Raw genomic sequence first — 23,330 nt, forward strand, 5'->3', positions numbered from 1 at the left:
GGCCTCAGTTAAATTCCCCCCAGGATATAAACTCTGGCTTGCTTGGACCAATACCCACAGCCTTGATTGCAGGAGCAGATGGTTTATTTTTACCTGCGAGTGAGAGCGGGGAGCATGTATCATGGCCGTGACACATTTCACATGGAGCAGATGTTTCTATTAATGCCAGAATTGGGTGGAAATTCAAAGGATGCTTTTTGCTTTTTTTCCCCCTCAAAACTCTATTTCACACAATTAAATTGCAACTTAATGAAGTATTCCAATGAATCACTTCCTTTTTTTTTTTTTCCTGTTTGATTAGTAGGCTCTAAAGGAACAAAAGAATAGTTTTGTATCAGTCTCCCTCAATTACATGTAAAGTACATCTGGACAGAGTCTGGAGATCCATCTTTCACTGGCAGTTGCAAAGCCATCGACATAATAAAATAATACTCTGATTGGTATTACAAGGCTGCATTTAAATCATTGGCATTCATGCTCCGAGTCCTTTGCAGGGAGCACAAGCCCTCCATTAGAGAAAAGCTTAATTTTATACTGTGATCTGTGTAAGATGTGCAATGAAAATGAGAAAAAAGAGCTTTTGCAGAGCTGGAGACATAATAATAGAAGCTACAATGGCTGTCTGGGCAGCTTTTTCAGTTACTTATAAACTGCAGGTGTCAAATGCATTCTGGAAAGAAGCTGAACCCCAGTTTTAATTACAGTCAGCAGGTTGAGGCATAATTCAAAGCTCAATAATACTTTCAATCCATAATAAAACTCCTCCTGCTATCAGTAAGAAGTTTACACCAACACCGAGGAGAGGATGTGACCTCCTTGCAGCAGCTAAACTTTGAACTTCAGTATCCCACTGAATATCAAGGGTGTTTGGGATTTCACAAAGTACCTATTCCTTGCACGATTTTCTCAGCGAACCTGGGCATCACATAGGAGCTGACCTAGTCAAACTCATGATCCGGGTAAGAAAGATGTGTCGTTGAAGCTTTCATCAAAGGCTCCTTTGACTCAAATTAGTTTTGTGAGAAGGCAAAAAAAAAAAAAAAAAAGGGAAAAAGAAACCACCTGGCTGGAATTGTGTAGGTGAACCCAGGCACGTTGTATGGGCCACCCCAGGTCTCACAAGGTAAGGCTTTATCTGCAATCTCTTTTACCAGCAACAGCAAGTTTATTGAGCTCAGAGTTTAAGTTCATTTTGTGCTTGAATGTACATCAGTGCCCTGACCCAAACCCGAGTCTTTGGGCCCTTATGCTGATACATATAATAAAGAATCATATTAAACTATTCTATCTATTAATCATTCTGGGGGAGGAGAGCAGGATGTGTGTGGTGGTGTGCTGAACTCAGCTGCTGGGGGCTGCTCTCAGAGGTGGGCAGAGCACTCCTTTAAAGCCAGCAGGCAGAGTCTTTGAAGCAGGAGCTAATGATGCCTTGTTATGTGGGAAAACACAGCTCCAGAGTCACGGGGGCAGCCAGCATGTGGGGTTGAGGAGGAAGGTTACTGCAGAGGACACAAAGAGGCAGAGCTGCTGGAGATGGAGGGTTTATGAGCAAGGGAGATGCTCCTTGCTTCTGCTGTGCTCAGGGAAATACAATCTTAGGAAGCAAAGAGCTTCTTCTTGTCAGAGCATGCCCTGTACCACTCCTCGGCTATACCTGAGCAGCCCTGAACTCCAGCCAGAAGGAGAAAGGGGCTCGTGGGGGAATCATCTTCCACTGGGTACCAGGAGCCAGGAACTGCCTGGGACCAGAGGACTCACTCGAGGAGTTACACAGAGCTGGAATAAGCTACAGGAACAAACCAAAACCACTGGAAGCACTAACATTTAAAATAGTTATATTTGTCCTGACATAACCAGATAAGCTCTATGTCGTTACCAAAGGTGGCCCCCAGCAGTGGCCTTTGCGACTGTCAGTATGGAACACCTACTCCCTCACAACCCCCTGTGAGGAGGGGCAAGGCCACCAGCCCCATCTCCCCAGGGGGGAGCCTGTCAAAACTGAGCCACTTTCACTCAGTCACCCAGGAAGTCTTGCTGAGCAGGAAGTGGAGCGTGGCTTTTCCTCTGCAGCCGGGGGCTGCTTTGTGGTCAAACACCCTGCACTGCCCACAGCTCCTCTGCTCCAGCACAGCCATATCTGCTGTAAACAAACGGCCACGAGCAGCAGGTGATGTTATCTAAATCCTCACAGCTATTACAGTGATCATAAAACAAGAACTGGGGGGGGAAAAGAACCAGTGGAAAGACCAATCTGATTTGTAACCAAGTGCCAGTCTCAAACACCTACCATGTTCCTAGTGACGAATTAAGTGCATATCAAAAAACAAAACACTTTAAGAAAATGGGACTGCTTATCCCCATCACCCTAAAATCATTGAAAACAGGGTTGGAGGGGCTGTCAGGTCTTTTCCCCAGATTCTATGATCCTGTGTGGGTGGATCCCTTCAATAGATGGAGCTTATGGTGCTAGCTTGGCTGCTTGTGTCAGAGCTGTCCAGCGTCACATCAGGGCCTGCATCCGTGCCATCGGGATCTGCTTGATCTTTAGCAAAGTTGATGAAAACCTAGAAGTTTAAAGGAAACACTCAGTATGTGACAGCATAAATAATTTATGATATGGATGAATATGAAAAAGGCATGGCTGTTCATTTGACTGTGAGTCTGGAGAGCGCACTCAGGGATGGATTCACGCTGAATTTGAGAATTGCAAATTGTTGGGCTTCTATGGGCTAATGTAAATAAATGGATGTGCACTCCTGTCCTGCGGAATCGACACCCGGGACCCGAAGGCAGACATTCCTGCACGGAACCTAATTGTCCTGCAGCTCAGGTTCCCGAGGCACCAGCGAGGCAATGCCCATGCAGTGACTCATTTCGATCCCACTGTAATACAGTCCTGTTATTACTTCATAAACCCATCTGTCTCTGTGTAATTGACATCTGTGCACGCACAACTGCAGAGTGTAGAGAGAGGTGTATAAAATCACATGTAACAGCCTTCCTTTCAACAGCAGCTAATGAATACAGAAAGGATTCTTACCAGAACACTCCCTGCAATCATATTTGCATATTCAAAAATCTGAGCTGTCCTCCCACAAAACCTGAGCTGGGGCTTCTTGTGCTTTGCCCGCCTGTTTCTCTCACAACCACTGCCCCTTATTGAAACAGCACTGAGGAACTCCCCTCCCAGACTGCTGTGTCACAATCCATAGCACTACAGGGCTGCAGCTCTGCTCCTCTCTCTGGGACCAACCTAATATTCCAGGTGCTGATGCTGAACAGGGTGATTTCTTCTGGATAGTCCTTGTGGCAATCCCTTCAGCTGATGTGCTCCCTACAAGATTTTGTTGCCAGTGGGAACATTCTTCCAAGGGAAAATGGAATGAACCCCAAAGCTAAGTTTGGAGTAATGCTAAATGAACTTCCAACCCAAAAAGTGAAATTGAGCATATTTTCAGTACTGGTGGAAATCCTAGCCCTGGACTCGGGGGTGATTCATAGCCCTGCCCTTCACCCACACCCACGAGGCTGCTGAAATCAGCAGTGACAGAGGGAAGAACAGATCCTTTATGCTCCAGGCAGCTTTCTCGGTGTGTTTCCCTAGCACCAGCAGAGGTACCTGGAGGCAGCAGCACTGATAAAGTACCCCCAGGAGGAATATAGATGGAAATCCCTTTCAAACTGTAGTCTATTGTGTGCAGCAGTCCATTATGTGCAACCATCAGTCTGCTCCCGTTAGCAGTTTTAAATGAATGGCCTCACATTTTAATTCCTTACCTCCTCCAACGTTGTCTGACTCACAGAGAAGTGCCTGATGTTGAAGGCTGCTTTGCTGCCTTCCAGGAGATCAAATATATTCGCTACCCCTCCCGCAGAGACCGGGACGTGGTACTCCACCATGTTGAAATGCCGATCCTGTGGGGACAGGAGTGGTGGGGGAAAGCCAAGAGCCAACAGATCCCACAGCTGGACCATGGGAGGATGAAGGAGCAGGGGCTGTGGTGTCTTCTGAATGGTACTGTCTGGTAGTGTTTCCCCACTGGGAGTTCTTGTGGGGGTTTGTGACTGGGTGAGGACAACTAAACTGCAAGGCTGGAAGCTCCAGGGTGGCCATAGCATTTTCCAGCTCCAAGTGTGCAGTTTTGATTCATGCAGAGATTGGGTTACAGACAATGGAGGGGATATGTGACTCAGTTACTCTGGTTTTACAATTACTCAGTTACTGGAAGCACTGGAAGCATCTCATTCCCACTGAACCTGAAGTGGGTCTCCATGCATTCCAGCCTTCAGTGGGAAGGGCATTCCCAGGGCAGGGGGTCACCTAACAGCTGCCTTGCAGGGCCACTGCAGCTTTTTGGCTGATGTTACTTCAGCCACCAAGGAACGGGAGTGCTCCAGCCCTCGGACAGTGTAGCTGAAGGCAGTGACAAGTGTGACTCTGAGAGCTCAGGTCTGTGGGCACAGCATGTTATAAGATGTCCACCTTGCAGAGATTTTCTTGGTCACTTTGAAGGGATTTTGAAAGCCTCTCCTGAAAGCATTTGCCCTGCTTACCTTCAGGCATGTATTTGGGAAGTGTGACTTCATGAACTCTGTCAGCGTCTCAGTGCAAACCGTGCTGCTGTTTAAGTGCATCTTCACAGTGAATCCTCTTCCAAATCTAGGGGAAAAAGAAAATCACCATTAGCACTGTAGAAAAGAGAAAATCTGATGAAGAAACTCCTTTGCGAGTGATGCACAGGCTCCTTGGGGAAATCTAATCCAGGCATGGTGCAGCTTGAATGGGGTCAGGGTTGTTAACCTGGAGTGAAACTTAATAAGAAGCCGAGCTATTGTTATAACTAACAGAACCAAAGCTCAACCCTAATATGTATTTCTCATTTGTAGCAGTGAACAGATTACTTTGGGGGACACATTCTGGGAAGACAGGCTGTGAGGGAGTAGAAAGTGCAGTAGTTAACACAGAATTTCAGTGGTGAATAAGGGACATAAACCAGGAAAAGTCATTGTTTTGGTGACACAGGTCTCATGTTCTGAGCACTCAAAGCTGTAGGTCAGTAACTCCAGAGACTGTTCAGTAAAAGTGAAATAGGTTCATTTTACTGACCTGCTCTTGATGTGCTGCAGAGAGCCAATGCACTGGAAACTACCGTTCACCATGATGGCCAGCCTGGTACAGAGGGCTTCACACTCCTCCATGCTACAAAACCAACCCAGAAACTCTAATAAGCCATTGAGAAGGTATAAAAAATAGTTAAGTAACGGGAGAACATCGCTGATCTTCCCTAAAGTGGTGTGGGTCTCTGTGGACGCCACATTCAGCCACAACAAACCCCCAAACCTGTCACAGCTCGGTGCCCTGAAACTGTGCAAGGACCAGTGGGGAGTGTGAGGGATGGGCTCTCCCCACCTCTGCTGACCCCAAAATAGGAGGCAGAGCCAGCCCAGCCCTACCTGTGAGACGTGAGTATCACTGAGCATTTGTTCTGCACTTCCTCGCTGATGATTTTCCAAAGGTGGCGTTTGGCATTCGGGTCCATTCCAGAGCTCGGTTCATCCTATTGGGAAAGACAGGACTGATTGGAAATTTGCACTTAAAAAGTAAACAAGCCTGGGCTCAGGCAGCAGTTAGTAGAGAGGGAATTCCCCCACCTCCTCCTCTTTTTATTGAGATTTTTTATCTCACAAAAGCAGCTGGAGCACCAGCAGGTGGTCAGAAATAAAGGCAGCAGTGCTGGGCTTGACACAAGCTGGCACAAGGGATATTTATGTCCACTAGGTATCCAGCTTAATATTGGGAACCCTGCTCACAGAGCTCTGCACACCTTCAATACACAGCTGATGCCTTGAGAGGCCTCCTAAAAACAGAGGCTAGACCAGAATAAGGGAAAAAAGGCAGGTATTTATTTGAAAGGCCTTCAAAGGTACCCCCTGGGGAGCCAGGGGCTACTGCCAAGAGGGACCCCAAGATGGACAACAGGTCATGAGTTCTTCACACTTTTGTAAGTTTGGTTCCTTTGCATATCAGCATAAATTCTCTAATTAAAGCTTCAGTTTAATGATGTAATTCCCCTCAGCTTGCCCCCCTTTAGTGGCTTTTTGGTTTATACTTCTTGGGCCTAGGATGGTCTGGGTCCTTGAAGAGCAGGCCCAGAGAGGCTTTGTTATTTGAGAGAGCAGAAGTTAACAGGCTACAAGAAACTTCAGAGTTACACACCAGGCAGTACAGGATTTGAAAAATATAAAAGTTAAAACCTGAGGCATCATAGCAAGTGGGAAAACTTCACAAAAAGGTATGTTTTAGCAATGGTGTAAGCCCATGGAAGAACTGGAAATTCAAAGTGAAAGACAAGACAGGAAGCCAAACCTAGAAAAGCAGTTATGTTCTAATCCTGAGGGAAGTGGCCCTTTTGCTCTCCTACAGTTTTGGAGCCTTAGATGCTGCTTTTCTTGCAAGGCTGTGCAGGTTAGTTGATAGAGATAAAAAACAAGATAGAGCTGGGAACTAGGAGAGTTTAATTGGCAAATAAAGGGTCTATTTTTGACCTCTGGAAGATGCTATCAGAGAAACTGAAAGACTTGCCACTCTCTTATGCCCTTAAAGAAAATACGAGTGTTTGCTGGAACCTAAACTTTCCTGTGATGGTTTCTGTTGTCAGGCCAAGCACGGGCATGTGGGGAGTGTCCTGTAAGCTGTGCCTGAGGAGGTTTTGTGAGACAAGTTCTCCTGCCAGCCCAAAGACCTGCTCCTCTTCCCCCACCAAGGCCCCCATTTCTCACCAGCAGCAGAATGGATGGATTCCCAATGAGAGCCAGAGCAGTTGACAGTTTCCTGTTGGTGCCATAACTGCACATAGAGGTGACTCTGTCCTTGTAGGCCATCAGGTTCAGCCGGTGGAGGAGCTGGAGTACAACCTAGGGAGCAAGAGTTGTGCTTCCACAACATGTCCAGCCATGGATTACCACATATCTATCTATTGAAAGACTCATTTAAAGGCTCCAAATTACAAAAAGGATGCAAGCCAAGCCCTTGTTACTCACTCCCTTGATGTCCCCCTCTGGGATGCCATGCAGCCGAGCATAGTAATACATGTGCTCTTCCACTGTCAGCAGGTCATCCAAGGCATCTTCTTGAGGACAGTAGCCAAAGAGTGACCAGTGGGCCTCACTGATGTCATTCAAGGACCTGTGTAAGGAAGTTGGCACATCAGTGTAGAGACACTGAATTGCACCCTGGAATCAACAGGAGGGAGAAAATCCCTTTCTCCTATTTCCTATCCCCTTCCCCAACCCTTGAAGGAAAATGCAGTGGATCTGCAGAGCTCCAGCTTTCAGACCCCCAGTTCTGCAGAGGCTGTGTGTCCAGTATGTAGCTCTCCAGTTACTGCCAGCACCTCAGATGGCACAGCTGCCACCAAGCCTACACCTGTTAAAGAAAGCTTTGAGGTGAGCCCTACTGGTCTCCAGGTCTAGCTCAGAAGTGGGATCACACTGCTGAGGATCTGAGCCTGATTCCATTTGCAATGGACTGAAGTGGAAGAAACACCTCTGAGAACAGCAGAGATCCAGGAGCAAAATGCAACCGCCTAGGAAGCAACCATGCCACCTTCAAAGGACGAATTCCCCACCTTGTTTATTTTTGCTCTGGCTTGAATGTTTTATTTCAGACTTTCACATTTCTTCTCCTTTGCCACCCAGCCTTAAAAACTTTTCTCAGGTTGATTTGCTTCCCCGGAAATCACATCCATCATACCCAGAATGATCCTGCACCCGCAGCCTTCCGCTGGATGCTCCGATGTCCCCTGTCAGCATCTTAAAGATTGTTGTCTTTCCAGCTCCATTCACACCAAGCAAGCCAAAGCACTGGGAAAGAAAAGTCAGAATGAAAGAGTGCTGTACTTGTAATGCAGAAATATTCCTCTGAGATGGGTGCTCAGTGCACCTTGTCCCAGCTTTGTCCAGCCCCTTGAGCAAGATGAATGGCCAGAGGAACTCAGCACATCCCAGTGTTATAATGGAGGTTGTTTATGGTGCAATATACTCCAGCTTATATTAGGACCATTTGTTTAATATGGTGAAGAATCAAGGATGTGCCTCCAGTAGAGTCATTCCTTTTACTGTGAGGTACATTCCTGCAGGAGCTCAGGCCAAATCCCCATCGGCTCATTTGTGCAAAGCCTCCCCTTGGCAGGGACAGAGCTGCTCATGGGAGTGGGCTGAGTGAGGTTTGGGCTGGCACTGGTAAAGCCTTAATGCAACACAAGGTTTTTGTCCCATAAGGTCACTAAAGCACTCCATTAATAAGAGGAAGAACTGGCTCCCTGTAGTGCAGTTCCAGTATCTCATGGTAAAAATCCACATTTTATTGCTAAGGTTGGAGATAGGCAGTTGTGTGTTGCATCAGCCATCACCATTGTGCTGATAATTTTATATTATTATTTAATTAAAATTGTTATTTTGCTCTCATTAGTACAGATCAGCTGACGTGAGAGTCCTCCTGTGCTGGGCCCACTGCAGATGCACAGAAATCCAAGGCTCTTCCCCACCTTGGTCCATACAGGGACAGAATCTGTGCACAGTCTGCAGATCAGGGCCACAGCTTCTGCTGACAGGTGGGGAATGGTGCCCTAAATCCCACCAGCATCAGGGTGAATTTTGCCAGAAGTCAGAGACCTCAATGCCAGTGCTGGCTTAGAAAAAATCCTCTGCCATAAAGACCAGCACCAGTCTCCACATGAGGATGCTGTCCTGCCCAGCACCCTACATCATTTCATCTCAGTGGGATCCAGGCAATGACAATAAACCAGGTGCCAAGGATTAATTCCAAGCTTCCCCACAAGTCAGGTGCACAGCACGAGGTAGAATCTGGTATCCAGTTTCCTCTGGATCTCAGAGGTGCTCTGTTTACTCCTGTCTTTTCACTTCTCAGGGAGGCAACTGCACTGACATGACCAAAGAATGTTTTTTTCTTTGGAGTTAATTTTAGGTCCTGATTCATGAAAATGTGTTTTCAGCTGAAGTGACTTGTCTTCCCCTGATGGGAAACACAAGCAGATAAGCCTGACTCACCATCTCCCATGCAATTCAGGTGAATAATTTCAGCTGGACACATTCTGCTGTCTTCATTCACCACCTGGTGAACCCCAGTGACCCTCCCCCCCCCCAAGACTGCACTGTACAAACAGAGCACGCAGACATTTTGCTCTGAATACAGCTCCATCAATTCCCATCCACCTTCCCTCTTTCTAGGGCCTTCAAACTGTCAGTTGGTGTCCCAAATCTACCAGGAGCCTCTTGCCACTGCTGTAACCACAAGAATGAATAAATGGAGCAAAGGAAGGAAGAGGCCAGAGCAGAACAAACCACTACAGAAGATGACAATGAGACTGGAAGGTGCCCACAGCCTTCTCCCCTGGCTCACCTCCCCAGCAGGGATCCCAAGGCTGATATTTTTCACTGCTGTGATGCGTTTGTGAGGGAGGTGGTAGATCTTGGTGAGGTTCTGGAGCTGCACCACGTCGAAGTCAGCTTTGCCAGACTCCACCCGGCTCCTCTCTGCCTGGACATCCCCGTCCTCTGTGGTGGCGGGTGGCAGAAGGGAGGCTTTGCCATGGACTCTGTCAAACAGGAACCTGGGGGAGGGCAGAGAGGGACTTACCCTCCAGCAACAGCCAGCAGCTGGGATAGATCCCAGGGAGCCTTCTGTGAGACCCCAGGGCATGCACAAAATACTCAGATATACAGTTTCTATTCTCTCCTGGTATCTGCTCCACCCAGGGGTCTCTTCCTGCCTATTGTTTTTCCCTCTTTTTCAGCAAATATTCTGGGCTGGAGCAGGTCCTGCCTTGTGGACACGCTCCTAACGCAGGTGACAGGAATGTTCTCACTCCTCTCTGTGTGCAGCCAGGGCAGAGGAGATGGGGAGAGCCAAACAGAGGTTGCCAGTGGAATGACTGCCCCCCACCAACAGCTGAGCACCCGCCCACCAAACCCTGAGCCCCGGGCTGCAGTCCCAGCCAGCACCGACTGCCAGGGGACTCCATAAACTACACCTCTGTTAGTTAATACTCTAATTACTGGGACTCCTGCCAGAGAAAACTCACTCCATATTCACAAATTGTCCTGGAAATTGATGGGCTTCATAATTGACAATGATGGTGCAGGAGCCCGGAATGCAACCACGGAGCTGTGGCTGGGGCTGCTTCCCCTGCGAGGCTCCAGATGTTACTTACTCCAGTACGTTGTTCCAGACTCTCTGAATCATCCTGTCGTGAACTGTGAGACGAATGGCAAAGAACACGGTGCCCTGGATGAACATGGCCAACAGCTTGGACGTGGTCTTGTCCAGCTCAAAGGTTTTGTCAGGGTAATCCACTCCATAGGCTTTTAAGAAGCCCAGCAGTGCCTGATCCTGTGACAGTTCGATCAAGCCATAGCCAAAGCAAAATTGTGGGAACAGAAGGAACACATGCCTTAAATTTTCAGCAAGATCACGCAAACCCTGGAAAAAAACAAAGAGCAGCACAGTCAGTCACTACTTTTATTCACGGAATAAATTCAAAGGTTTTACTGTGGGACTGAAGTGTAACAATTACATTGGGATTTGCCTGTGTCTCAGAGCAGAGATAAATTGAGAGCAAAGAGCTCTGGAGACAGCTCGTTTCACAGGCACAAGGTCATAAAAGTCAACAGGCAGCTCTGAGGTTGTGATCACCCATAGTAAACAGCAGCCAGCTCCCAGGATGCTGCTCCCAGGATGCTGCTCCAGCACCCAGAACCTACCCATGTGCCAGAGCTGAGTTCTGCCACTGTGCCCCCCAAATCTGTCCAGCACGGCCTGCTCCCCTGGAGCACTGTCCTGTCTCTTCTCCTTGGACAAACAACTCCATAAAACACAAGATTTGGCTTTTCTAGACATGGAAGGGCTTTTCCAGCTAGTTCACAGCAGAACAGCCCAGTGCACAGTCTCACAGTAAAGAACTCTGGTGCATTTCTAGCAGAAGAAAGGATTAGTGCACAAAGCAAACTGGAGAGGCACTAAATTAGCATGGAAAGAAACTGACTCCCTGCCACTGGGGCACAGAGGGATGAAAGGTGATCATAATTGCATATCCCTAAAACCCAAGGGGCTGCTGAACAAACTCTGTCCAGATACAGAGAAAAATGCAACCCAGCTATTGTAATTGCCCTCCATAAAAAAAGAAATCTAAGTGTAAGGCGTGCATTTAATCCCAGCCATTCCCAGGGAGATCTCAGTTTAAGAGAAGGCTTTACTTTAGGGAATCATCACTGTCTCTGGGTTGTCATCCTTGCAGGGAGAAGATGGCTGCATTACAGACCTGGATGACAGACAGCTGGTGCTGGGCTTACTGCAGCACATGTCAGACTCAGGGCAGTGACATTCAGCTGTCACTCCCCACAGTTCGTGCTGCGAGAACTCAGCAGTGGTTTGAAGTGTGCATCAACAACTTTCTATCAAACATCTCGACCCACCTCCTGCCCTTCATCTTCCATCACCAGGGTGGTTATAAAGAGGGTCCTCAGTTTTCTCCCTCTCTTTTCATGTTCTCCCCTCTGCCACCACTGTTTCCTTCTTTGCTGGGGGTGCAGATTTACAGACAAGCAAGCTCCATACGTGACTCATGTCCTGTCTGTAGGGAACCCTGTGAAATCCTGTGACTGTGTCCAGCTGCTATGGACCTGATCAAAGCCACCAAGCCCACAAGAAGCCTCCTGCTGTGTCACCACAGGGTCAGTATTAGTGGGGCTCCTACCTGGTCTGTGGCCTTTTCCTGGGAGAGCAGGAACACAACCGAGTGAGTGATAATGGTGTTGATGCCGAAGAACAAGTTAACACAGACGTAAACAATGAAGGCCATCCCTGTTTCCTTGAAAAATCCAGCCAGCAGGTACATCCAGGAAAATGATGCATATCTATACATACCAACAGTGCAGAGAAAACCATGGTAACTCAAAGGGCTACTTTGAAAACAAACCACTGAAGACATCAGACAACACAGAATCGTTGGATGGTATGGCTGGAAGAGAGCTTAAAGCCCATCCCATTCCACCCCCTGCCATGGACAGGGACACCTTCCATTAGGTCAGGTTGCTCCAAGCCCTGTCCAACTTGGCTTTGAACACTTCCAGGGTTGGAACATAACATAACATAACAGCTCTGTTTTGGCATGTAACTACATTTCCACATTACAGAGCTTAAAGAAAAGAAAAATGCCTTTGTGTCTGTTAGAATTTGGAGAAAAGGTTTATGATACATACTTTGAACACAGAACCCCACCTGAAAACAAAGAGACTGGGCCTGGAGGATTCAAAGCCGGGGGAGTTTGTTGAAGTTTTCCTGAATTGTGCTACTGCTGTTTATTTTGCTCTCTGATATTAAAATGCTCTTGAACTTTGCAATAGGTCAGGAAGCATTTGCTTACAGCTAGAGCTGTTGCTGGGACCTTGAATACTTCCATATCCTCAAGTAGTGTTTGCTTTGAATAAAGCAGGCACAACAACAGCTCTCTTCCCCAGCTTTGGGATTTACCTCCCTGCCCCTGGAAGGAGCAACTTAGTCCGTGTTTGTGGAGTGCGTGTTGAAGAGAAAAGCCCACATGTCCCCCCTGGATCTCAGTCTCCAGCAGCCTGCAAAATCCAGTGCCTTACCCTGAGCAGTGATATTTAAATAACTAAGCCCCACACTTACCCGAACAGTAACAGCAGAAGAAACACTGCCACTAAGTTACTGTTGTTGCAGAAAGCTGGGATCTGGAAGGCGGAAATAACTCCCACTGAGAGTCCAATAGGGACCATAAAAAGTACCTGCAAAATGATATTAAAAAGATGTTCCTAGGACAACAGTTCTGAAACACCTTCCTGCAACGATACAGAAGCACCAACACCAGGACTGAATCTGGTCCCACAAATGCAGCTTGGTTTTTCTAAGGGAAACCAAACACAGGTGGGCTTTCAATCCTCCCCAGGCTTGCAGATGAATTCCCACAAAGCCTCTTTGAGTAGGCAAAGCCTCAGCATTGAGGACTGTGGGCAGAAAGTACCTTAAAAAAAGGTTGTGAATGAAAAATATGCCTTTGGGTTTTCTGTTAGCCTTGCAGTCAGACCACTTCATTGTGCCCTGTAAATCTAGTCTTTATAGTGTTGAGTCAAGCCAGAGACCTACCAAACGTCTGCCTGGAGAGCTCCTCTCTTCCCCAGCGCTGGGATTTAGCAGAATTTACTGGCAGGGATTCACTGAGAAATATCAAGTTGCCGAGAGCTCTGGATTAGTTTCAGCCTACTGAATACTGACTGTGCAAGGACTCCGGGGATTTTTCCACAGGCTGATACAAATAGGCAGTGCTGGAGTGAGGGCCTGGATCAGGGAGGCAGGCACAGGCCTGCTCCACCCTCCCTGCTGTGCTGCAGCTCAGGGCTGCACTGCTGAGCCAGGCTGGGGCCATGCTGCCTTGGGACCCCTTCCAGCCCTCCTGCAGGGCAGGGGATCCTTGTGCTGCTGCCTTGGGACCCCTTCCAGCCCTCCTGCAGGGCAGGGGATCCTTGTGCTGCTGCCTTGGGACCCCTTCCAGCCCTCCTGCAGGGCAGGGGATCCTTGTGCTGCTGCCTTGGGACCCCTTCCAGCCCTCCTGCAGGGCAGGGGATCCTTGTGCTGCTGCCTGCCCACATCAGCCCCTCCAGGCAGGCACTTCTGGCTCACATTCCCCATGGGATTTCAGCCCTTAGTTCTCCCTGCACCAAAGGGGACTGGTCACCCAAATGAAGATTTCCTGTTTCCAGGAAGTGATAGAATCACTGGGATTTTAGGTTCTTGCAGATCTGCATCAACAGAAATGTGTGGGATAGGTGGAGCTGGTCAGTACTGCAGCCCAGCTGGCAATGCCAGGCTCAGGAGCTGCGCTCGGCTGCACTGCCCATTCCCTGTGGGAGGGTCTGACACCCTGCACACAGGGAATGCAGGAGACACAAAGCACTTCAGCCTGCAGACACTGCAAACATTTGTCCTCTTGGCCCAGCAGTGCTTTCCAACAACCATTTCCATTAACCCTCTGCACCAGGAGGAAACAACTTCAGGAGCAACAAGGACATGCCCATGCCAGGGAATGCAGCACAGTGCTGGGAGCTCAACAAGGTACATCTATACAGCACTGTGAAAAGGAACCTGCTCAGGTCCTGCAGGGCTGCATTTGTAGCTTTCCTTGGCTTAAAAACTTTAGAACATAGAATCTTACAGACAGCATTCAAGCCAGTGATGGGGTTTTGCCCAGCAGGGTTGTGTCAGCTGTGGGATGGCTGCTGCTGTCCCAGCCAGGGTTCCCAAACTGGCTGTAGCCTTGAGCCCCGAAGCCTCACCCCAGATTTGTGGAGCCTGGGTGACAGCAGATCCAGCCCTGCAAGCTGTCAGAGGAGCAGCTGGCTGCTGGAATGGAAATCAAGCTGCAGCCTGCTCCCATATAAATGTGCCGGGTGCTTTGCATACACTCCAGAGAGCAGGAATGCCTTTGCTTAGCAGAATCCAGTGTTGCAGTTCACGTTTAATCGTCCCCAATGCCTTGGAGAACAATTACTACAGAACACTCTTGATAGCAATAAGAAGTCTAGGCAACCAACTCTAAATAAAGAATGTCTTTTCCCCCCGTGCTGTGTGATGCTCCTCCTGGTGCATTTAGGAATGTGAATTATTTACCAGATCATAAACGAAGTTGGTCACCCAGTAGGTTGTCATCCCAATGCCTGAAATGTGCTGCAGCTGCTTGGCTTTGGTTTGGTGCTCCTTGACCATGTAGAGCACAAAGCTGGCTGTGGTGATGGAGTAGCCAACCAAAACAGACATTGACACTATGATGTCCAGTAAGCTGTTGAGCCTGGGAGAAAAGGGGAGAAAGATGCATTTGGTGAGTGGGAGTGGCAGATTTCCCTCACTGGGAGGATTAGTCAGAGCTTAGAAGCAACAAGGTCCTGATTCTGGGCCAGCATCTTTATAATCCTGAAATGGTTTGAGGCTGGAAGGGACCTCAAAGCCCATCCCCTTCCACCCCCTGCCATGAGCACAGACATCTTCCACTATCCCAAGCTGCTCCAAGCCTCATCCAGCCTGGCCTTGGACACTTCCAGGGATGGCCTCACCACCCTCACAGAGGAGGATTTCTTCCTTTCTTTGCTGCCTTTGCTGATGGCAGTGATGCCCAGCAAAAGGGACTCACAGCACTGAGCTGTAGTGCTGGACCCCGGCATGGAGTGGAAGGGCCAAAAGGAAAATGATGTCATTATTATTATTATTATTATTTTTTATGCCCAAGCACACTAATGTGTGAGGCTGTAACTGTGACCTCCAGATCTCCAAGGGATCCTGCAAAAAAACCCTCACAGGAATCCCCAGCTCTGGTGGCAAGCAGGACCCTATTCATGCATAGAGGGAACAAAGACAAGTGAGAACAGTTTCATCACTTAGAGAAAGATATCCAGTAATTTAGACTGGTTTATGGTTTCCAAGAAGCTGCCTTGCTCCTTTTAAAGCTAAAAAATTCAGGCATCAGTCAGAGGAATCCTCTTACATTACTTGTTCTTGACTCTGTCCTCCAGGATATGGGTGAGCTGATAAGGAAATACCTACAGGGAAAAGAAAAAAAAAAAAATTGAAAATGTGTCCAAATTAAAGCTTTCTTCACCAGCTCCTGATATTGACAATAATATAGAAAACTGAGAGAGAAGAGCAGAAAAGCAGATGAGAAGTGTGTTTCTGCTCTGTCATCTCTGTGCGATCTTGGGCAGAATTTTGAGCATCCTCATTTTTCCTGTGACTTCACTTGGCTGCACAGCAGATCTGAAATTCAAACCGTAGGCCTTGTTCCTACATCTGTCTGGCTGACAGCACCATTCCCTTCCCACACCTCACATCAGGCACGTGCCTGTGGGCCTGTGTATTCCAGCTCAGATTCCTCAGCACTGACACCTTCAAAACTGATGAATATGTTCTGTTTCAAAGCTGCTGTCTGATGATCCCACCTCATTCCATTTGTTCTTTTATCACCAGGAACAAGTCTTTCCCTGCTGCCCTTCTCCGCAACTGCTACCTGCCTGTGATAGATGTCTTTCTCCATAAGGGATCTGTGGAGGTGAGAGCAGAAACCCAGGTAAGCTACAGACACTTCTGCCCCCAGAGTGGCAGTGAATTAATGCTGAACTATTCTGTCTTAAGAAACTATAAAAAAAAAACCAAAAAAAGAGAGTATTTTGTTCAAAGTTACTAGCAAAAATCTAATTGCCACACTGGTACGTCCCCTGCGATGTTTTCAAAAAAAATCCATTAAAAAATGGGTTTGTATCAGGCCCAAACTGCAGCAGAGAAACTCCCTGCTCATGAGCAGGTATCTTCACATGTGGTTTAAGTACTTCTTTTGCAAGGAGAACACCTAGCCCAATATACACTGGTATTGTTCACCACAGTGCTTTTGCCATGTCTGGAGGCAATCTGTGCCCACAAAAGCAAAAGGAAGAACACGGGGGGCCAGTTCCAACCTCCAGGGCAGGTCTCTGCCTTGGCCCCCCCAGGATGACAGCCCAGTCTCTAAGACTCCAGCGCCTGAGAAAGGGTTCCCATGTTTATGTGCCTAAAAATGAGGTTCCCAATTCATATTCTGACACCTCAGTAAATGCCTCAGGGAGTGCTGGGGGACCTCCAGCTGCCGTTAAATGCAGAGATTTTCTAGAACATGCCACCTCTGAAATTTAAACTCCTCATAGCCAGGTGCCAGATTTTAGGAATGATGTGATGAAGAACTATTCTGAGTAATTTTCCCTAAGAATGGGCACTCTGACAGGGGAATCAGAAGGGAGGAGCCTGTGGGTTTAGCTGACCAAATGCTAGGATTTCAGGAAGGATTTCAATGGAAATTAATTTTGGAGAAAAAAAACCCAACCAAACCTCAGTCTTGTCATCAGTGAGAGAAATGGGATTAAAATCTTGGACTGCTGATAAAGCCATACAAACAGCCAGGAAATGTTTCCCTTCTCCAAAAGGGAGAGAGAGAAAGAAAGATACCGACTGTCTAATCTGTTAATACTTCACTATAAAGCCATTTTCCTTTACTGGAGCTTAGGCTAGAAGTCAAAATTTCCATTTCAATGCTTTTTCCTTTTTTGTTAGCTGGGATTAAGAGAAGAAAAAGCACAATATACATAAGTCAAAAGCTATTATGACTTGCTTAGTGGCAGGGTAAAAAGCTTTTTATGTATTTTTTTCAAAATATACCCTAAGTCAAACCTCTAAAGCAGAACTGGCACCTCTTTCTGACTGCTGAAGTGACAACACACTTTTATCTGGCCACTTCAATGGTTTTTAAACCGTCATTTATTTGTCACAGCAACAACTCGATTGAGCTGCTGGGAGCACATCCCACGGAACGTCCCTTCAGTTGTATTTCAGACTGGATTTACTCTGCCTCAGGGGAACCAGCCTCATCCATTCATTCAATTTCTCCCCTTCTCTGGCTTGGATGATTAGTGGGAAGGAGAGAATTATCTGTCTGGTCATTTACTACTAAGCATTTCTTTCCAAAAACACATAAGCAGGGGGACAGACAGAACAAAAACTGCTGCTATTCTTTCCCTCTGAAAATTGCTGTTTTGCTGGTATAAAACTTTCCCTGTGAAAACTTTCTGGCTGTTCACACGAACTTCCTGCCTTTGCTCTTGCTACAGCATGTGTTGGGAATACAGAGACAGAGCAAGGAGCTTCACTGCTGAATAATTCAGCTGCTCTGGGATGTTCCTGCTGCTGGAAGTGCCTGGCTGGGGTCTCTTATCTCGGCAGCCGGGCTGCAGCTCTGTGATGTGTGAGCTGAGGGCACACTGCAAACCCCAGAGGGGACAGCCAGGGCCTGTTTGAGGGGGTGGCCAGGACAAGGCTCTGGTGTGACTCTCTGTGACCTGAGCTGGCTGGGAGGGGAGTCTTGATGCAGTGGTGTGAGGCAGGAAGAGACACACCGGGGCCACTTGTCATCAGCATCTGCTGCTGCTTGAATTCAGGGTGTCACACTCAAAGCTTCAGGTCACATGCCTGGTTCCATTACAGCTCAATTCAGACATGTCCTATGAGCCAAGAGACACTGCCACCTGTCCCTGTGTCACCAAGGGCAGCAGCCCTCTGAGGTGAGCAGGGCTAGGCCTGACCAGGACATGGCTGGAAGGGCACCGCTTGTCCAAGGAAGTCAATCAGGAGGGCGTTTCTGCACACAATTGCTGCTCTTGGCAGAGCACAGCCCAAAAATCCCTGTATAAGATTTCTCAGGATCAATCTCTCTCCGCACCCTGGCCCTCTCTGGAGACAGACACACATACAGACAGGTTTGTGCCCACACTGCACTTCGAAAGAGGCTAAACTGCCAAGGGAAAGGCAGGGTGCCCTGGTTTACCAGCAGGAATTTGGGTCACTGCGTTATCAAGGAGAAGCTATGAGGACCCCAAATGGGCCATCAGCACTCCTTGGATCTGTGTATGTCATGTGTCAGAGGGAAAATACAGCTGAAAATTGTGTTTCTTATTAATCTCACTCTCCCCACTCTCACTCAAACCCAGACACACTCATGCCCACACACCCCGGCTGCTCTCAGCAGAAGGGTGACATTAAAATTTCCTAATCTAACCCACTCCCGGAGATGACCTAGAGGAGCTCTTCCCTGCATAACTAATGGGCACCTATCAAGAGACAGCTCTTCCTGTGCCACATGAGAGGCAATAAATCAAACACCAACTGCTGGCATTTCCTGGATGAAGCGTTTTATGTAGGAGCTGGGGTCCTCTCTGTCCAGCTCCCCTGAGCCTCTGACTAAGACTAATGAACTTGGTGATTTATTCGTGCTTTTCAATTCTGTTTTGAAAGGAACTGCAGAACAGCGAATAAAGAAATGGCCTCATTGAAGTCAAGATAAGTGTTGTCATTGATTTCAGCAGAACCAGGATATCCCTCCAAAGGGGAGAAGTTATCTGCTTATGTAAAGGGACACTTACCATATCTGGAAGTCTCATTTTTTGGCAAGTTGGCTCGAAGAATGAAGTTGTTCAAGCTGTTGAGATAGGCTGGGAGGCTGTGATAACCCTCAGGATTGTACCACACCTGCACACAATTGAGAAATTGAAACAATTTGGGAGTTGTTATTGACGTGTTGGTTTGTCCTGCTTCACTTGTGCAAACTACCTCAGATTTCAGCTCTGGTGCTTTACAACATTTTCACAGAGCAGAACCAGAGAAACGGGCATATCAGAATGCACCAGCCAGCCCTCATTATGGTACATACATTCCCTCATGAGATAAAGGTGCTACTAATTGATCTTTTCACCTCTGTATAATAAAATTATGACAGCAGAAAAACTGCCTCCTGCTAGCAAGAGAAGTGAGACCAATAAAGAAGAATGGAGAGAGAAATGGAAATGAACTGCAAGTCATCTCTGTCATGCCAAGCTGCAGATTTCAGGGGGTTTTGCTTTCTTTTCTGGAATATCCATGAACTCAACATGGCTTCTCCCGAGTCCCACACTTCCCATGCCAGGATGAGCAGGTGGAGGTTGGTTACCTTAGTCAGTGTTCTGTTGGGGGGCACTGGCCTGATGTCAAACTGCAGATCTGCTGTCAAAGGCAGCCCGAAGCTCCAGCCACCATACCTGAGTGAAAACCAGAGGGAAATGCATTGCTACCCTCATCCCAAAGCTCTGATTCCCTTGCATGGGCCACGCCAATGTGCCACTGCCACACCAGGCAATTCCAGCCTGACTTCAGAGAGCTTATCCCAGTGTGGGGCCAAGCCACTACTGCTGCAGGTGGCTGTTTGGGGGGAAAAAAGAGAAACAGAAGCTTGACAACACTGTCACAAAACTGTGCCGAAAACCTCCTTTTGAGCAAGATCCTGGAGCCGTGTGGACTCCTGAGCTGTGTGCCTGCCACTCAGGGGTGAGATGCTGCTTCTGACCCAGGAGATGAGCAGTTCAGTTCATCAGTGGCAGATGAACACATTTCCTGCCAGCCTTAGGGGCAGGCTACCTCTGCCCCAAGCCTTGCTGTGCAGCTGCCTGGCAGAGCCCAGACCCACCAACAGCTCTGAGAGCCCCGTGGCACAAGAAAATGCTCAGACTCTGCTCTCACTGGAATGGATGCGCTCCTTCAAGTGAAGCACACGCTGAGACTCTTCAGAGAATCAAACCTGGAGGAAAATCTCTCCCCAGGGTTTACTTCATGACAGGCTGTGTCAGATTTTCCTCTTTTTCAAGACTTCTGAGTCAGACAAAGGCTTGTCTACAGATCCAGCCCCAACATGCCAGATGATTGACACATTATCCCCAGGCTATCTCTGCTATGATCAAGCAGAGCACTTGCACGAGCCTTTATCTTTTATCCATGATTGCAGGACACTTCAGCTCCTTTCACCAGGTCCTAAACCCCTATGGCACTGCCACCTCTTCAGGCAGAGGGGATGTGACAGGTGTAGGATGTCCTGCTCCCAGTGCCATTCAGAGGAGAGGGAGGCGAGTTTGTGCCGTACCGTTTCTGCAGGAAGTCTTTGGTGGTTGCCAGGATGTAGGTCTCCACATTGTGCCCTGTCAGGTTGTAAAGTGTCCTTGTGGAGAAGGTCATTCTGTGAGGGGGTGTATAGTTTGTCTGTGGACATGTCTGAGGGGAGACAAACGAAGAAAAACTTTAGTGTTTGTGTTTTAACTAGAAACTACCACATCAGGACAAGATTGAGAGCAGGCAATGACAGCATTCTGGTCCTGAGCTTCATTCCTGCAGAGGCTGCTCCTTCCCAAGCCAGGGTGCAGGGACACCACAGCACACGTCCCTGCACACTGTCCCCAACACATCCTGGGAGGTGCTTAAAAACAACCTCTGCTTAAACCCACCCTTCGGCTCTACTGGCATCAGTGGGACCTTGAAACGTGCTTCATGCTACAGAGGAAGATTTTGGCTGAATTAAGGCTGATCCTACTTAGCAGAGTGACTGCACTGACAACTGCAGAGGGCAAAACAACTCACAGAGCAGAAAACTCTGTGGTGGCCTCAAACTCTCATCTTCCATTTCACAGCAGCTACACTCTTACATTTCTGCTTTACTGTCAGTCACTGCAAATGTTTTCCTGGGCTTCAGAGAAACTTTGAATCAGTCCTGAATATATAATTTAACATGCTGAGGGCCAAAGTCACATCACTGTTCCATGAGGTTGAAGTGTCCTCCCAGACAGCATGTTGGCTGCTTCCTTCAGCTCATCCATAACAAAAGCCCTGGACTCCCCCACTGTGGATCTGTTCATCTGAATACACAAAATAGCTTCTTCCATGCTGAGGAACACCTGCCTGTGCCTGCTAGAGGTGAGAATCAGCTTTGAACATTATCCCAACTTACTAGAGAAATTATGCCAATGCTTTCAATGATGTGAAATTAAGTGTATGTCCAGAAAATTGCACAAAATAGCTGCATGTTAAAGAATGACTAGAAACATTCAACTAAGTACATCTGTTATGTTAAAATGGCATCACATTGTGCCATGAGTTTATTTGCTATGGAAAAAAGCGGAGGACAGGTGAACAGCACTGGAGGGAGGAGAGCTCAACCCCAAACTGAACAGTAAAACTCTAACACCCTTGGGGCAGAATCTGCCTTTTCCCTGTGTGCATGCAAAGACACTAAGCAGTGCCCACATCTGGGTCTGTAGGTACCACTGTAATGCAAATAATTAATATTGTTAATCATTAATATTTAGAACAAGGAACAGTTCTAGACTTTGCATAAAGTCGAATTCTGAAGTGCAAGCAGCAAAAATAGCTGTGCTTTTATATAGTGACAGTGCTTGTATAAAATGAAATCTTCCTCTTGAACACATGCTCACCTCTGCCAAAAGGGACAATCATACAACCCTCAAAACCACCATTAAACCTATTCCTACCATGGGGAGCAAGGCAGGGATATTAGAGTGTGAATCTTCTGAGGATGCTGTTTCCTTTCGTATCCCCAAACTGGTGCAGAGAGTGGTTATCCAGTGTACAAATTCAACAAGGCCAAAAAGAGATAGGAGGACTTGGAACACTGAGTTAGCATCATGCCAGCCCATAAAACCACTCCCAACAAACAAGGCCCTCAGTTATCCCCCAAGCCTGCTCACTTTTGGGTTTATCCAAGTTACCTGGATGCCATCTGTGCAGTTGCAGGCAGAATACTCGGTTCTCTGGTTTCCACTGGTAATCCACTGGCCAAGCATGTCCTCTGTTAAACACTGCCTGAAAAGGAACACATTTTCCTCTGAGGCTCTCTGTGCTCAGGTGTGCAAGCGAAGCTAATTGCTGTCATGTTTAATGACAGCAAGGCTGGCAGTTGAGCAGCTTCAGCAGGAAAGCAGACCTTCTTGTCAGCTCTGGGTGCTTCAGGGAATCCCCAGCCTCCTACTGCCTCCCATGCCCTCTGGCACAGAGCCCTCCCTGCTGCTCCCTGTGCCTGGATTCACTCAGCTGATCAGATGGAATCCAGGCACCACTTCATTCCTCCAGTAGACAGTGCGAGGAATTGGCACTCATAGGCCAAAAGCATCTGAAACCAGCCCAGAAATAAGGGCTATTGTTGTGGCAATCCCTGGGCACTCCTGTGATGGGATGTATTGCCTGGGCAGTCACTGCAAACACTCAGGGTAAATATTTGCCTGCACGAGCATTCAAGTCTGCCCAGGATTTTACCACCAATTCCCTGAGAATTTATCTGCAAAGCCCAAAACAAACCAGCCCTCATGGCACAGCTTTTAGATAGAGCTAATAAAGGCTGTGCTGAGAACTTGCTGTGAGGGCTCACGTTATAATTGGAACTATTGGGGTGGCAAGGACCACTTCCCAGAGAGGAGAATTGCTTGTTTTCATCCTGGCATCCTGCCACCACCAAAGCTGCTTCCTTATCACTGCTAATAATGCAGGAGTCCAATGCATGAGAATTCTGCAGATGATCAAAGATGGTTATTAAGGTCTAATGGCTAATAGTGTCATGCCAGTTCTCCTGCAGGTTTGGAGCTTAAGTGGAAAAAACCCCAAGAACTACTTACGAATTGCTTTCGTTCATGCACGTGTTATCCGTCCCAGGGAAAGCCAGCATCGAAGCAACTAAAGCAGCTGTGCTTTCATTAAAATTCCTAAGAATGAACAAAGAAAAACAGAAAACAGGAAACGGTTCAAAGAACTTCCACTACCACTGTGAGGAGGAAAACTGTGTTTGAATCAAACAGGATTTAAAATGTTAAATAATTGAGTATTTGTGGAAGCAGCACCGAAGGACACGCAGTACATG

At 47.6% G+C, this 23,330-nt stretch overlaps 1 protein-coding gene across 2 annotated transcripts in view; it reads right to left on the bottom strand.

Annotated features, from left to right (window-relative positions):
* Positions 1–677: 677 nt before the first annotated feature.
* ABCA12 (ATP binding cassette subfamily A member 12) overlaps positions 678–23,330 on the bottom strand; it is a 104,078-nt gene continuing 81,425 nt past the window's right edge. For both annotated transcript variants that reach the window (XM_039554693.1, XM_019290951.3), the window contains exons 36-54: positions 23,089–23,175; positions 22,189–22,282; positions 20,553–20,680; positions 19,590–19,677; positions 19,027–19,132; positions 15,573–15,627; positions 14,705–14,882; positions 12,710–12,825; positions 11,775–11,934; positions 10,233–10,501; positions 9,422–9,632; positions 7,754–7,863; positions 7,042–7,186; positions 6,781–6,915; positions 5,455–5,558; positions 5,108–5,200; positions 4,555–4,660; positions 3,778–3,915; positions 678–2,564 (exon numbers count right to left, since the gene is read on the bottom strand). In XM_039554693.1, the coding sequence (XP_039410627.1) occupies positions 2,445–2,564; positions 3,778–3,915; positions 4,555–4,660; positions 5,108–5,200; positions 5,455–5,558; positions 6,781–6,915; positions 7,042–7,186; positions 7,754–7,863; positions 9,422–9,632; positions 10,233–10,501; positions 11,775–11,934; positions 12,710–12,825; positions 14,705–14,882; positions 15,573–15,627; positions 19,027–19,132; positions 19,590–19,677; positions 20,553–20,680; positions 22,189–22,282; positions 23,089–23,175 (2,443 nt within the window). In that variant the 3' untranslated portion in view covers positions 678–2,444. The remainder of the gene's footprint in view (positions 2,565–3,777; positions 3,916–4,554; positions 4,661–5,107; positions 5,201–5,454; positions 5,559–6,780; positions 6,916–7,041; positions 7,187–7,753; positions 7,864–9,421; positions 9,633–10,232; positions 10,502–11,774; positions 11,935–12,709; positions 12,826–14,704; positions 14,883–15,572; positions 15,628–19,026; positions 19,133–19,589; positions 19,678–20,552; positions 20,681–22,188; positions 22,283–23,088; positions 23,176–23,330) is intronic.

Source organism: Corvus cornix, chromosome 7 (genome assembly GCF_000738735.6).
Source record: "Corvus cornix cornix isolate S_Up_H32 chromosome 7, ASM73873v5, whole genome shotgun sequence".
NCBI lineage: Eukaryota > Metazoa > Chordata > Aves > Passeriformes > Corvidae > Corvus > Corvus cornix.